The 13,744-nt window shown below is 31.8% G+C and overlaps 1 protein-coding gene across 1 annotated transcript; it reads right to left on the bottom strand.

The window, feature by feature from the left end:
* Positions 1–976: 976 nt before the first annotated feature.
* On the bottom strand, positions 977–3,317 carry LOC113740846 (probable 2-oxoglutarate-dependent dioxygenase AOP1). The gene is made up of 3 exons (XM_027268363.2): positions 2,529–3,317; positions 2,110–2,431; positions 977–1,423 (listed from the first exon to the last, which is right to left on the bottom strand). The coding sequence occupies exons 1-3, from the start codon at positions 2,900–2,902 to the stop codon at positions 1,178–1,180; spliced, it is 942 nt and encodes a 313-aa protein (XP_027124164.2). The 5' UTR covers positions 2,903–3,317; the 3' UTR covers positions 977–1,177.
* Positions 3,318–13,744: the final 10,427 nt, after the last annotated feature.

The raw sequence follows: 13,744 nt of genomic DNA, 5'->3' as shown, positions 1-13,744 counted from the left end.
GCAAATAGTGGTCACATTGAACATTTCGCTCATTATTGTTCTTATTGATAATCACATTTGTTAAAAGGAAAATTTTAATGGAGCTTTTGTAACAATAAATGTAAACTAGTGATGATCCCGTTCGTTGCACGAGATTATATTTTACTTTCTATTTTTTTCAAAATTAAACGACAACTTTTGTTGCAACAACTTAAGTGTATGGGAAAGTAAACAAAATCAAATTGTACTACTGTACAAATTTTCATTCATATTGACCTTTAATAGTTTCCATTTCAAATTCAAGCAAATGAGAAAAACAAAGATTATTGAGAAAACACATAAGCAAGTGGATAGAAGGCCTTTTGAAGTTATAGTGAAAAAAAAAATTTTTATTAAATATTTTCCGTCACTCATATTCTCATGCTTTGAATTATTTTCATGAAATTGTTTGTCCTAAAAATATTTTTTCTTTTCCACATTGGGTCCAACACATTTATATTGAGGGATTGTACATACGGAGAATTGGTAGTCCGGTGGTTGGGTCTGGTGATTGGGATCCCATAAAGCTCAATTGCATAGGCAAAATTATATTTTACCTAGTTGGGATCCGAATGAATTAGCGAAGAAAAGAAAATTATTACCTACGTATTGTAAACAACTACTTAGAAAGTCTGATAAAAAAAAATTTGATAACAACTTTTTAATAATTGTACTTAGAAAGTTTGATAAAAAAAAAAATTGATAACAACTTTTTAATAATTGTACTTTCCTTGAGACTACATTTTTCCGAAATATTTGTTCTCTCAATAAATGCATAATGGATACCGAAAATGAAGGAAGAAATTATCAAAATTGGTCATTGAGCATAAAGGAGATCACATTTAGGAAATGATTAAGATATTTTGTTATGTCCTAATAATGGAAAGCTATGCTTGGCATTCAAAAAAAAAAAATTAATTGATCTTGTTAGCATATTAGAAAAGTTCATTCTCAGCAATTAAAAGAAAAATCAGGACATATTTTCTGTGTGATCAAGGACTCAAGAACTTGAAACATATAATGGTTTCAAAAGAAATTAAATAAATCATGACTGGCTAAGTTACAACATCTCTTTGTTTTTCCACCTTCCCCTTTTTGCCTTCAAGATCGGTCAACGGTACCATCAGAATTTCATCAACTTAGGCATAAAAAGAACTGATCAGACTCCACAGTAGGATTTAATAGCACATTTTGATCGCATTCCTTCCTCAGTGGTGTGGAATTGATGAAACTTGTGGTGGTCGAATGGCTTAAATTGTAGTGGGTGCTCAACATCAACTAGTTCTTCTGGTACTTGAATTAACAAGTCCCAGATGAATGTAAATAGGCCGACCGAATACCTTTCTGCATTTCCAGGCATCATAACCCGATGATGTGGAGCTTCAATTCTGCCATTAGTCCATGCCTAGGGCCAGCACATCATATAAAAATTCTATAAATTTATTCAAATATACTCACTTTTTTTTAAATTTTTTTGGTTAGGCTACTTAAACATATTGACTTGAGTGACATAAGGGTCCTTAGAGTGTAAATGTGACTGTGGTAGAAATCAATGTTTTCAAACTTCCTGACTTTTTTTTTGGGGGGTTGGCAACTATCATGTTTTTTAATTTTATTTAACTTTATTCACTAAAATTATAAATTTTCTATTTGAATCTATAAACTTTTCATATTGCTCTACAAAAAATTTGAGAAGAAAAATTTCAAATAATAGCTCATATTAGAAAGCCTCTGTACACATTGTTGACTTTATACCGTTTGTATCAAGTTTTTTATCGTGAGGAGTACATAGGATGAAGAATAACTATTCGAAGGAACAAAAAAAAAAGTGAATTTGAAGAGTAAATTACTAATTAGCAGCCCCTTAAACTTTCGACTGTAAAAGTTTTGATCCATTATAGTGCATTTTTCTAAAGTTGACCATTTCTACGCCTATTGGGGTTGTTGGATACAGAAAATTATATGAGAGACCACAAATTTACGAGGGGTTTTTAGTTACTTTACCCTATGATGAATCACAATAGTCAATATGCGATTTAACGTTGAATGAACATGGAACAGAGATGAACTGCTGTAGGGCATGAGACTTACCATAAATGCTTCGCCAGCCATGATGATGAAAGAGGAAGGAAACGGATCAATTTCCATCCACCGGCCGTCCTTAGTTTTGATCTCTAGGCCTTTTACTTGATGTTGATGAAGAATGGACATGAAGCTCTTGTCTGTGTGGGGGACAAGTCCCAAATTCGTTTCGTTTCTTTGAGGTTCTCGATACTTGGTTAGCCTGAGAAGATAGGATGTCGATCCAAGGAGTGCTTCATAACTCTTCTCTACACCATAGGTCTCTGACACCATTCTCATTACCATTTGATCTAATTCAGCGACAAGCTTTGAGTACGAGAATGCACTTTCACTGCCTCAAAAGAAAAAAGAAAATAATCAGATTGCTATTCAACCCAACAATTAATAGTAAAGGACTCCTTTCTCAAGTATCATTTACATATATATACCAGAAACTATCATTCCCGTTGGACCACATCAGGGTTGTGAACTTTTGAACTCCATCAATAGTAGTGGCATCATCAATGCCTAAACTTTCATAAAGAGGAAAACGAGGGTTCTGTCCAACATAGCCAGGTGCAGGTTTTTGACAAGTGTTTAGGAGTTTGGTTTCGGTCGGGAGATCAAATAAGTCCTCGGATGCACGAAAAATGGCTTCATGAAGTTCCAAGGAGACTTTATCGTAAAGGGCTATGAAACAACCATATTCTTCCAGGGCGCCTACTACAGCTTGCCTTGTTGATAGCCAACTACTGGAACCTGGATCTAAGTTTTTCTTAGTGAAGTCTATAACAGGTAGTTTATGCTGTGCTAAAGAACCCATGAAAAGAATAGGAAAACGTTAGCTAGCTTTGCTTGGAGTTTTGATTTAAGGTTGCCACATGAAAGAAAAACCTTGGTTGTTATGCTAATTGCCAGTACTAATCGGGTCTGGTATTAGAGCAATCTTAACCACAACAAATTTCAAGACCTCTCCTTTTCCATTTTTCTCAAGACTTAGAGTCTATATCAAATTACATTCTCACAAAAAAATCATTTTCTCACAAAAGATGTGTATTTGAATAGTGCCATCGATACGAAAAATTTATTGATGCATCTTCTTAAGAACTTCTATAAGTGGCTTATAGTTTTAAAAGCATACCTAACTCGTGGGATTGACCAAAACTGCATCCACCCAAAATTTTTAGAACCAAAAGAGTCAAAATATAAATAAAAAAAAAGATAAACGAAATATTTTGGCTGGAAGAGGCCAAAAGATTCGTTGATCTCGGTTTAGCGAACTAGTTGGTGAAAGGCATCCTGTTGTATCCTCAAGGACAAGAGAAGGCAGAAAGAAAAATTCATCATCTCGTGGGAAAGTGTTGTCTGCAAATGAATCAGTTTTACCTAATCCTCTTATATTCTTTTAAAATAATGTTGATGCCTTGACAGTAGTGTCTTGAAATCTTATTTTGTTCATCGATAATTGTACTGTAATCCATAGAGAACATGTTGCAGCATTAATATATTATGATTAATTATTGTTAGGTAGATAGAATGTCCTTTTCAATAAAAAAAAAAAAAATAAGGGAAAATCGTTCAAAACGTCCCTCACATTTTGTAAAATAATTTTTTTCGTTCCTTACTTTTAAAAGTGTACTTTTACGTCCCTTACAAATTCACATTGGTCAAATTTAATCTCTCCTTAGATTTTCGACTAATTTTTTATCAGAATCCACTACGCACCTTGCGCATGATCATTTTTTAAGGGCAAAATTGTCATATCAAAATTTACATAATCCAATCCATAATCCCTCACATTTCACAAAATGAATTGTTTCGTCCCTCACATTTTACAAAATAAATTTTTTCATCCCTTTATTGATCATGTGTATGAATAGCTCTTTTTTAAACTTATGTATATATTTATTGATTTTACCTGAATAATATGAATAGCATGTAATATATCTTTAATTAATTTTGGTTGAACATACTATTCAGGTGAAATAAAATAGATACATACAGGGGTTTTAAAAAAATTATTAGTTTTTCACTTATATTCATTTCCTTTTACTCGAAAATTGAAAACAAAGAAAACATTTAATCTTAAACATTATCAAGTATTTATATCAAATTAAATTTAGACAAAAAAATAAACAAAGGAATAGTATGATAAAAAGAAGTAAGTGATTGGCACTTTCAAATTTTAAAACAATTACAAGGCAAGTAATTCAACTGTTGATCTTAAAACTGATGAGTAAAAATTTCAAATTTAAATTGCAATTTGTTAATGACGGGTATTTTACATACGTGCAAGCTAAAAAATACCGAATTACACCCGTTTACTGCAAGTATACAGGTCAACTAGTAGTTTAGGGTATATATCGGGTCGATCCCACAGGGAAGAGTGAACAATTACCGGTATTACTAAAGTTTCTTTATTATTTAGACTATCAATTAATGATAAGAAATTTAACCTACTGCACTTATACAAGAAATTAACAAATAAAAGCTCCTTAGGTTGTGGTATCCCTAACTACTCATGCAAGTGTTATATTTGGATCATTGAATACTACATCTAGGCTAGTTATGGTGTAATTTCCTTAAACATATGAAACCTACTTCCGTAGTGAATCAACTATACTCATAACTAATCCATACCTATTTTCATGGTTATGAAATTAGCTACAAGTTCATTTCTTCAATGAAATTACATGAAATGAATCACTAAAAACCACATAAGTGCACCTCTACTTTCGTGAGTGTACTCCCTATGTTTAACACTTCTTGAACTAGTGTTAAATCTCAATTTTCATTGCAGAAACAACACCTTAGATAATCACAATCAATGGTACCAGATTAATCATGATTTAAAGAGCCAAAGTGCTAAATAACTTGCTCAAATCATAGCAATCAAATAACCAAATAATAAACACTAACAATTATAGAAAGTTCAACCAAACCCAAGGCTTAAACTTTAAACACACATATTGAACACAAAATCCAGAACTTGTATATTAACTAAACTTGGAATCAAATACAAAAGATAAAGAGTTTGGAAGGAATACAACCCTTGTCACATGAGCTTTCTTCCTTGCCTTCTTCATCCTCCATCTTCATCCTAATCTAGATAATAAACAAGAATGGAAAAGCTACACTACTCTATACTAAGCTAAACTAACACTAGGGAGATGAAAGAGCTACATTTTTGCAGCTTCAAGCTTTCTCCCGTAGCTCACTCTCTATATTTTTTCTGCTATGAACTCCAATCTCTTCTTGCAATGAATTTGGCTCTTTTATGATGAAAGATGGTCAAGAAATGAAGCTTTACACTTTCTCCTTACAGCTGGTAATGTCTCTCACATGTCTAGCATCCAATGTGAGTTGGTGGGGGTGAAATTGAGTTTTACGCGTACATAGCAGCCTTTTCTGACCACAATCCGGCCAGGAATCCGGCCACAAATCCGGCCAATTTCCGGCCGGATTGCTACAGTAAATCTGGGCTGCTACAGTGATCCGAGCTGCTACAGTACCTCGGATCCGTATGGATCCGAGCTCGGTTCCACTAACCCAGAAACAACCGAGGGTTCGGATGAATAGTGGATCCGAGTGTGGATCACTTGCTCTGTTTTTGGCCCAACTTCAACCAATCTTTTCTTGATGTTAGAGGCTGAACCAGCTCATGTCTAAAACACGAAAGTTGTAGACTTTTGAGTTATCTTTCTAATGCATCAAGAATCACCTCATTTGGATCTGTGTAGGCTGAGATATGACTGAAATACCCTTGCCTGCTCCATGCCTTGTTCCAGTTTCAACCAATAGCAATTGACTCTGTACTTCGGCCTTTTGACCTGGAAAACCTTCAAACTGGATTCAGATGTCTTCACCAAAGTTGTAGATCTATCTCTTATCTTCAAATGGGTTCAAGAATCATCCCAATCCGATCATTGTAACTCAAGTTATAGCCGAAATACGAAAATGTGTCAAAACTGTCAAAATACACAAAATCCAAGTAAAAAGTGATAGAAACCTCATTTAATCACTTCAAAGTATTTTTCACCAATTATAGCCAAAATGATTCATTTTCTTCCAATAATATAACTAAAGTGACTAAAAATAATATAAAATATCATACAATTATTACGTAAATTAGTCACTTATCAGTTAACATAACTACAGAATTCGAGTTATGACCGATTAATTAGATGGACTTATTATACAACTCAATAAATGAATTATTACCAACAGAGAAATGGCCATAAATATTAAATAGGTTCACATGGTGAAATCAAATAGATATATATATATATATATGGGTTTAAAACAAAATTACTATTTTTAAACCCATGTATATATATCTATTGAATAATATGTGTACAATTACAATTAGACTATCTAGGTGAAATTAAATAGAAATATATTAGATGCTATTTGTATTGCTTTGGTGAAATCAAATAGATATATATATATATATATATATATATATATATATGGATTTAAAAAAACTATATGGTAAATAAGGGATGAAAAAATTCATTATGTGAAATGTAAGGGATGAAAAAAATTCATTTTGTGAAATGTGAGAGATGAAATAATTCATTTTGTGAAATGTAATGGACTATAGATCGGATTATGTAAAATTTGATTTGACAATTTGCCCCCTAAAAAATGATCACGCACAAGGCGCGTGATGGATTCTGATAAAAAAACTAGTCGGAAATCTAAGTAGAAATCAAATTTAACCAATGTGAATTTGTAAGGGACGTAAAATTATACTTTTAAAACTGAGGAACGACAAAAATTATTTTGTAAAATATGAGAGGTATTTTGAATAATTTTCCCAAAACATAAAATCTCCTCTCCTCGTTAATCACGGTGTCTTCCGGGATGGAGTGAATCGCAATTCATTTATTGCTTTTTTTTTTTTTTGCCTTCTTAAAAGTATTTACTGCTTCTTTCTATGTTAGACACATGTTCATTTTTTTTAAACCCTCCCTTCCCTTCCAATATACTTTTCACCCCTAATTGTTAAGTCTAGGATAATCCTGATTCTGTGACAGGGAGAGAACTTTAAGACCTCTTCGCTAACCATTGGGCTAACCCTAATGAATACATATACATTGAAATTCTGCACATAATTCATCATTCAATCACACAACCTAACTTTTATAACTTTCCTACATTTAATTACTTTATTTTATTCTATCTTTACTTGTACGAAATTTTATTTTATTTTTTTGACAGAGCTCAACTGAAAGGTCACTAGCTCAACCATTGAGTTAATCGTGAACCATTACATCATAATCGAACAATAAATAATTAACATATTATTTCTACTAACATGTAATCCACTAAAATTACTAATATAGTTACATAATTGGTCAATATATTGAATTAGAAATCAAGTTCCGCCGAGTAAAAAAAGAAAGAAAATAAAATATTTTGATTCATCATTGATCAAACTTAATGCTTTTGATGAATAAGATGCATGAAATTTCATAAGAAATTTGGTATTTCTAAACAATTTGAAGCTAAGGTATTGCTTTAGAAAATTGAAACAGAAAAAGTCATAATTATGCACAAAAGTAGGATAGATTGAGGAGTTTGAAAATATTTGGAGGATTTAACAACAACAGAATAAATAGTACTACATGTACTGGTAGCAGCAGCAATGCGCCTGTCCCTTCCTGCATCCAACGAATTGGAGCTGGGACAAGTACCACTCTAACTTATAAAATATGATAGATTAAATTATAAAAATATTATAGATTAAATTATAAAAATATTATTATTGCGACAAAAAAAAAAGTACCAGTCTAACCTGTCTTAGAAGTTTTCGTGCATTTCAACAAAATTTAAATATTTGAATAGTAATATTTTTCTCAAATATTATTTTATTTGTATCATAATTACAATTCTCAATTGATTTTTTATTATTTTAACAACTTTTTTATCTCACTTATATTACATCACAAAAAGAACTATAGTATTATTCCAAATAATATTTTAAATAATCTCCTATTCAAACACACATGTATTTGTTCATAATGTAAATGAAATTGAACACAATGTAAACTTAATATATTTGTGTGGATCATATGCATATTGTTAAAATCAGTATTTTTCAATCTAATTTACAAACATAGCCAATGGCTATGTTTGGATAGATAATTTTTTTTAAAAACAAATTTTGCTTGCATCATAAACACATTTTTCAATCTAATTTTTTATATTCCCAACCACCTTTTTATTTCACATACATCACATCACAAAAAGTGCTATAGTAATTATTCCAAATAATTATTTGAAATAATACTCTATCCAAACAAAGCCATGTAAACCTTATAATTTGAACCGTACATTTTTTTCATCACCAATCAAGGCCGTGAGGAATAGTTGCTTCTACAACATTTTTTCTGATTGCCTACTAGCACAGAAACCCAATCAAAAGAGGACATATAGGCTAAATGGAAATCAAGGATGGCAAAGGAAATTTGAAAGAAAATAAAATTACCTGCTAAGCAGTTGAACTCTAACCTGGTACTTTCAGCTTTTAAGCATTGGGATAAAGTTGATAGTGTTGATGATGAAGCATCTCCGATACCTATCTTTTTCTGCTTGCCCACTTCAGAATACTCCTCAAATCCTCCCGTGGTTGCTAATTTTGATGGTAACAAGAGTTCAACTGCCAATCCATATGGCAATGGTGATGGTACAGAATTAAATCCCTCTTCAACTGCTCAAGTGGAAGGTTGGTTCAATATTGTTGATGGAGCATCTTCGATGCCGGCTCTTTTCTGCTCGCCCCTATAGATTACTCCTCAAATCCTCCTATGGTGGCTATTTTTTATGGTTACAATACTTTAACGGCCAATACATACAGCAATGGCTATCATCCTGAATTAAGTTCCTTTTCAACTGCCTAAACTGATGATTTGTTCAGTGCTGATGATTATTTTAGTACAATCGATCTTGATCTTGGAATTGTTTAACCTGTGAGTAATTTTGAATCTAAAATAGATTCCACTGCTCAGTTTTTACGTGAGGTTGAGTATCTGCAGAATTATAATCCAGACTACCACCTTCAGAATTCAGTTTTGATATTGTTGACTGAGCAACAAAGTGCTGTTAGCGGTGTCCTGGGACATCCTGTTCCCTTTGATAATGGACATAAAAGTTAGAAAGTGATATTTACCCTAAGAAGGATTTTGGTGATTAAATCTTGGGTTACAAACAAAAGATAGATAGTCAAATGATGGATTGATACATTGCTGGAGATTGCAGATGCTTGAAGAATACAGCTCTTGAAGTTTAGTGAAGGCCTAAGCCTTTTCCCTTTTGTGATTTTCATCTTTTGTCTTTTCTTGTTGTGGGTTTCATGATAAATATTCAAGAGTAGGGCCTCGCTTAAATACTGTTTTTCTATTAATAAAATCCATTGTTGTAAAGTTATCAAACACTTGTGAGTTTCTACCAAATCCATTTCGGTTCCTCTATTTATCATATCTGGAGTGATAGTGATTGTGAAATTTGAAACAAACCGCTTATAATTTGTATGATTGGTGTTGTCTCAGTTATACATTCATTAAACTTTCAAGAATTGTATTTGCCATTCTCCATTGTTTTGGAGAGGTGATATATATAGCCATGACCATGACTAAAATATTGCGACAATTTTGGATTGTTGGTGACTGCTTTCTGCTATGCATTTGCCACGGTTCGAGAGGGTTGACAAAAGGGGGAAAAACGCTTCTTCTTATATGCAATACAATGTATACTATAGTTTATCCCCAAGATTCAATGTTTTGGATAGGGGCATTAGGCATGTGTATACCTGGCAATTGGACGGGTTTGGTGGGTTTTGAGTGGGTTGATATTAAGTTTTCACTTAAATGAGTTATATCCAACCATCCCAATTTTAGATTAGGTTGATTTTGTATTTGGTTATATTGGATAACCTCAAACCAATGACCCAAATATGACCCAACATATTAATTAATACATTTTGATATATAAACTCTCTCATATATTTGTGCACACACAAAAAGATTTTTGTTCACACACATAAACACATTTTCACATACAGAAATATATTTTCACATACTAACACACTTTCACACAAACAAACACACACTCACTTCTTAAACTCCTTGGAAACATATCATAAATAGAATAATAGTATAGATTGCTTGTATTGTGAATTTTAAATAATAAGTTGTACATTGAAATAGATTAGCTGAAAATTTTTGTTTACTTGATAATTTTTAATACTACTAATTGATTGAAACTTATTTTTGTCACAAATTATTTAACAATTTACTATTCATATCTGCTTTATTATAAGTTGTAATATTCAATGTATTTAGATTACTGAATGCTAGATTATATTATGCTTGAAAATGTAATTAACAGACATATAATTTGTTGTATTATAATATTGATGAGGAATTTTTAACAATGAAGTAAAACAAGTTAGAGAAAAGTAACAGAATGCAATTAGAATAAATTTAAAACTCTATTTTAGGTACACGAAATATTAACAAACCGAAGCAAGTAGCAACCTGAGAACAACAACCAAAAAATGAAAATGAAAAAAAGAAAAAAAAGGGGGAGGAAAACAACAAACTTTTAAATGGCATAATAAATTATTATAGAAGTTGAGCAAGTTTACCTACTATTGCAAAAGTAAAATAAGCATTCCTTCAAAAAAAAAAAAAGTAAAATAAGCATAAGGTTTTATTTCAAGTTTCTTTTTTCTTTTAAATAAAAATTAAAAAATTGATTAAAAAGATATATATATATATATATATATATATATATATATATATATATATATATGAGAATTTTAAATACAAACTAGTCAATAAATTGTTAACACATGCCCAAATGCAAGTGGTTGGGCATATATGTATTGAATTTTATATTTATTATTTTGAATTATTTTCAAACAGGTTGAGTATTGGGTGCCCAAATAAAAAACTAACTCGCTCAATAAATAAGTTGGGTTGTTCTTACCCAATCCAACTAAATCTATAGCCCAATTGATCTAATCCATCCTTTATAATTAATGGACGGATAAAGTAGGTTGTTGGGTTTTGAATTTCTTTGCCAGCTCAAGCGTGTGATTGTGAAGTTTTTGGTTCAACTCTCAAATTATTCCTTTTTCTTCTTCCCCTTATAAGTTTTGGAATCTCCCTTCGGACCAAAGAAAATGTATACCATAGTTTACAATATAGGTAGGCAAAAGCATTTATTCCGTACTTTTTGATATGACAGTTCGTGAATTGTGAACAAATCCTTTTGCCAAAAAATGTAAAATTACATTTGAGATTTAAGAGGAGACTGTTTGTCACTTTTTTTTTTTCTTAAAATTCAATTCTAGAAGATTTGCTAAAGCCTTCATACTATAGACATGCAACAATTTGGGATATTTCACAAAAGATTGTTGCCATGGTGTATAAAGCAAAATTTTACTTTAAATGAATGACTGAAAAATATTCACCCTACAAGTACAATATCAAATTATACATGTTATATATTAAGCAAAAAAGTTCTAGGACTATCTCAACGACTACTAAATAATACTCCTTCCATCCCATTGAAAGTGTCATACTATGTCCAAAAACAATTGTCATGTTAAAAAGTCAAAGTACCTTTTAGTCTCTCTTTCCAATATAACTTTTCTTTCAAATCATATACATGTTACCATTTAAATTTAAATTTTAAATTTGTGGGGATAAAATTGAAAAGAAAAGTATAAACATCACAATCAAACCATTATTTTTTAAAAAGTTGGACTCCCCAAATATGACTAAATAAATGGAATGGAGGGAGTAACTACTATGGTGCAGATCCTGGAAAAAAAGGTCATCCATGTGCACTAAGCAAGACGTTTGTTGAAAGAAAAAAAAAATAGGTGCACTAAGCAAGATCGCACACCTATATATATGTGTGTGTGTGTGTATTTTTTTTTTAGCAAAGGAGGGAAAGAAGTAGAAAATTTAAATTCAATACCTCTAATTCGTAAAATTTAGACTTTTTTTTAGTAAATTTTATATACACTGACTGTATATACACTATTACTGTTAGATTCATGACACATGTGCAAAAATTAAATTTCAAATTTAAATTTTATATAGTTGTCAGTCATCCAAAACTGATAATGTTGGAAAGGTTAATCCTTTTTCTTTTCGATAATAGTAAAGTTTCAACTTTAAATCTTTAATCACTAGACTATACGTCGAAGTGTATCTGTCTATGTTTACTCATAATAGCTTTAATCCAAATTGGCAAAAGAAGTACGAGGACAGCTTATAAAAGGAAGGTGCCCCCATTTGTTACGGTAATTGTAACGGTAACTTTTGAGTTTATTAGTAGTGTTTGTAGCAAACTTTGGTTTTGATATTTTCCTTGCAAACTGACCCAGAAAGAAAAGAGAAAGGGCAAAAGCTTTTTGCATCAGTTGCTCTTAAATCTTCACCGTTTCTTCTTGATATATCTCATAAAATGAACATCATCATGTTATCAACCCCTCTGTTTCTTTGGTTTCTTTTCTTCCATTCTACAACCACCGGTATGCTCTCTCTCTCTAAAATTCCTCAACTAGATAAAATTTTAAATGTGGAATTATGGACGAGTTGCTTCTTCTGATTAAGTCCATGATCGAGTAATTAGAGCAAATACTTATTTTATATCTTATATTTCCCTTGCATAGGTTGTACATGATGATTCTTGAACAGTATCAAATTCAATTTGTCCAAATTGATGTTCAAAGATTCTTTTCACTATTAATGGTAAATTAGTTTTTTCTTGGCTATAAAGATAGATGCGTTAAAACTAGGGAAATTCACGTAATTACTCAATATAGTCAAGACCTCCAAGCAAGGTCTCATGCTCATTGGTGTTATTTTAGCTATTTAATTGGACCCTTAATTAAGTTTTTCATTGAGGGTTTATGGTTACAACCACCGGCGCAACCAAAGGGGGCGGAAAAAGGCTGCCACTCCCCTCCCTCCACTCCTCCTTCCCCCCACACCCAAAACACCCCCACGAAATGTCCTATATATCATTTTCTCAACTATATCCTTATAAAAATTAAGCTTTGCCCCCTCAAGATTTTTGAAATCAGTATACAATCCAATGTAATGTTAAAAGCTTTTACTTATATCCTTGTAATTATTAGACTTTACCCCCGAAATTTTTAATTAAAATGTAAGAATGCCCACCCTTAAGTATACTTTTTAGTAGTCCCCCCCCCCCCCCCCCCCCCCGCGCTCCCCCCCTATTCTTGAAATCATTATACAATCCAATGTAATGTTAAAAGTTTTTACTTGTATCCTTGTAATTATTAGACTTTACCCCTAGAATTTTTTATTACAATATAAGAATGTCCACCCTTAAGCATACATTTTAAGTAGGTTACAAGGACATGATTAGTTTTTCCTATCATTGGACATCTACAATTTTTTTTAATCATCATTGTATTGAAATAGTTGAATTTGCTTGTTTGATTGCACAGATGGCAAAATGAAACTTAAATGCCCAAAATTATGCAAGAACACTATTTGGAGAATGCCTCTCCATTGACAACTGCCTTTGTGGTGTTTCATGCTGTATTTGATAAATCCCTTTCATGATTAACCAATTTGTGATAACTTGGGAAAATGCTTGCTACATTAACAGATTT

Source organism: Coffea arabica, chromosome 4e, assembly GCF_036785885.1.
Source record: "Coffea arabica cultivar ET-39 chromosome 4e, Coffea Arabica ET-39 HiFi, whole genome shotgun sequence".
Classification (NCBI taxonomy): Eukaryota; Viridiplantae; Streptophyta; class Magnoliopsida; order Gentianales; family Rubiaceae; genus Coffea; species Coffea arabica.
Note: the sequence above shows the minus strand (reverse complement) of the source record. Positions and strands in the feature narration are given on the sequence as shown.

What these genes read in the sequence shown, in the direction of transcription:
- LOC113740846 (XM_027268363.2), bottom strand. Translation starts at nt 2,902, where the DNA reads ATGGGTTCTTTAGCACAGCATAAACTACCTGTTATAGACTTCACTAAG. An exon ending in AACGGGAATGATAGTTTCTG is followed by an intron (nt 2,432 to 2,528) that starts GTATATATATGT and finishes CTTTTGAGGCAG; the next exon opens with TGAAAGTGCATTCTCGTACT. An exon ending in TGGCTGGCGAAGCATTTATG is followed by an intron (nt 1,424 to 2,109) that starts GTAAGTCTCATG and finishes TGCTGGCCCTAG; the next exon opens with GCATGGACTAATGGCAGAAT.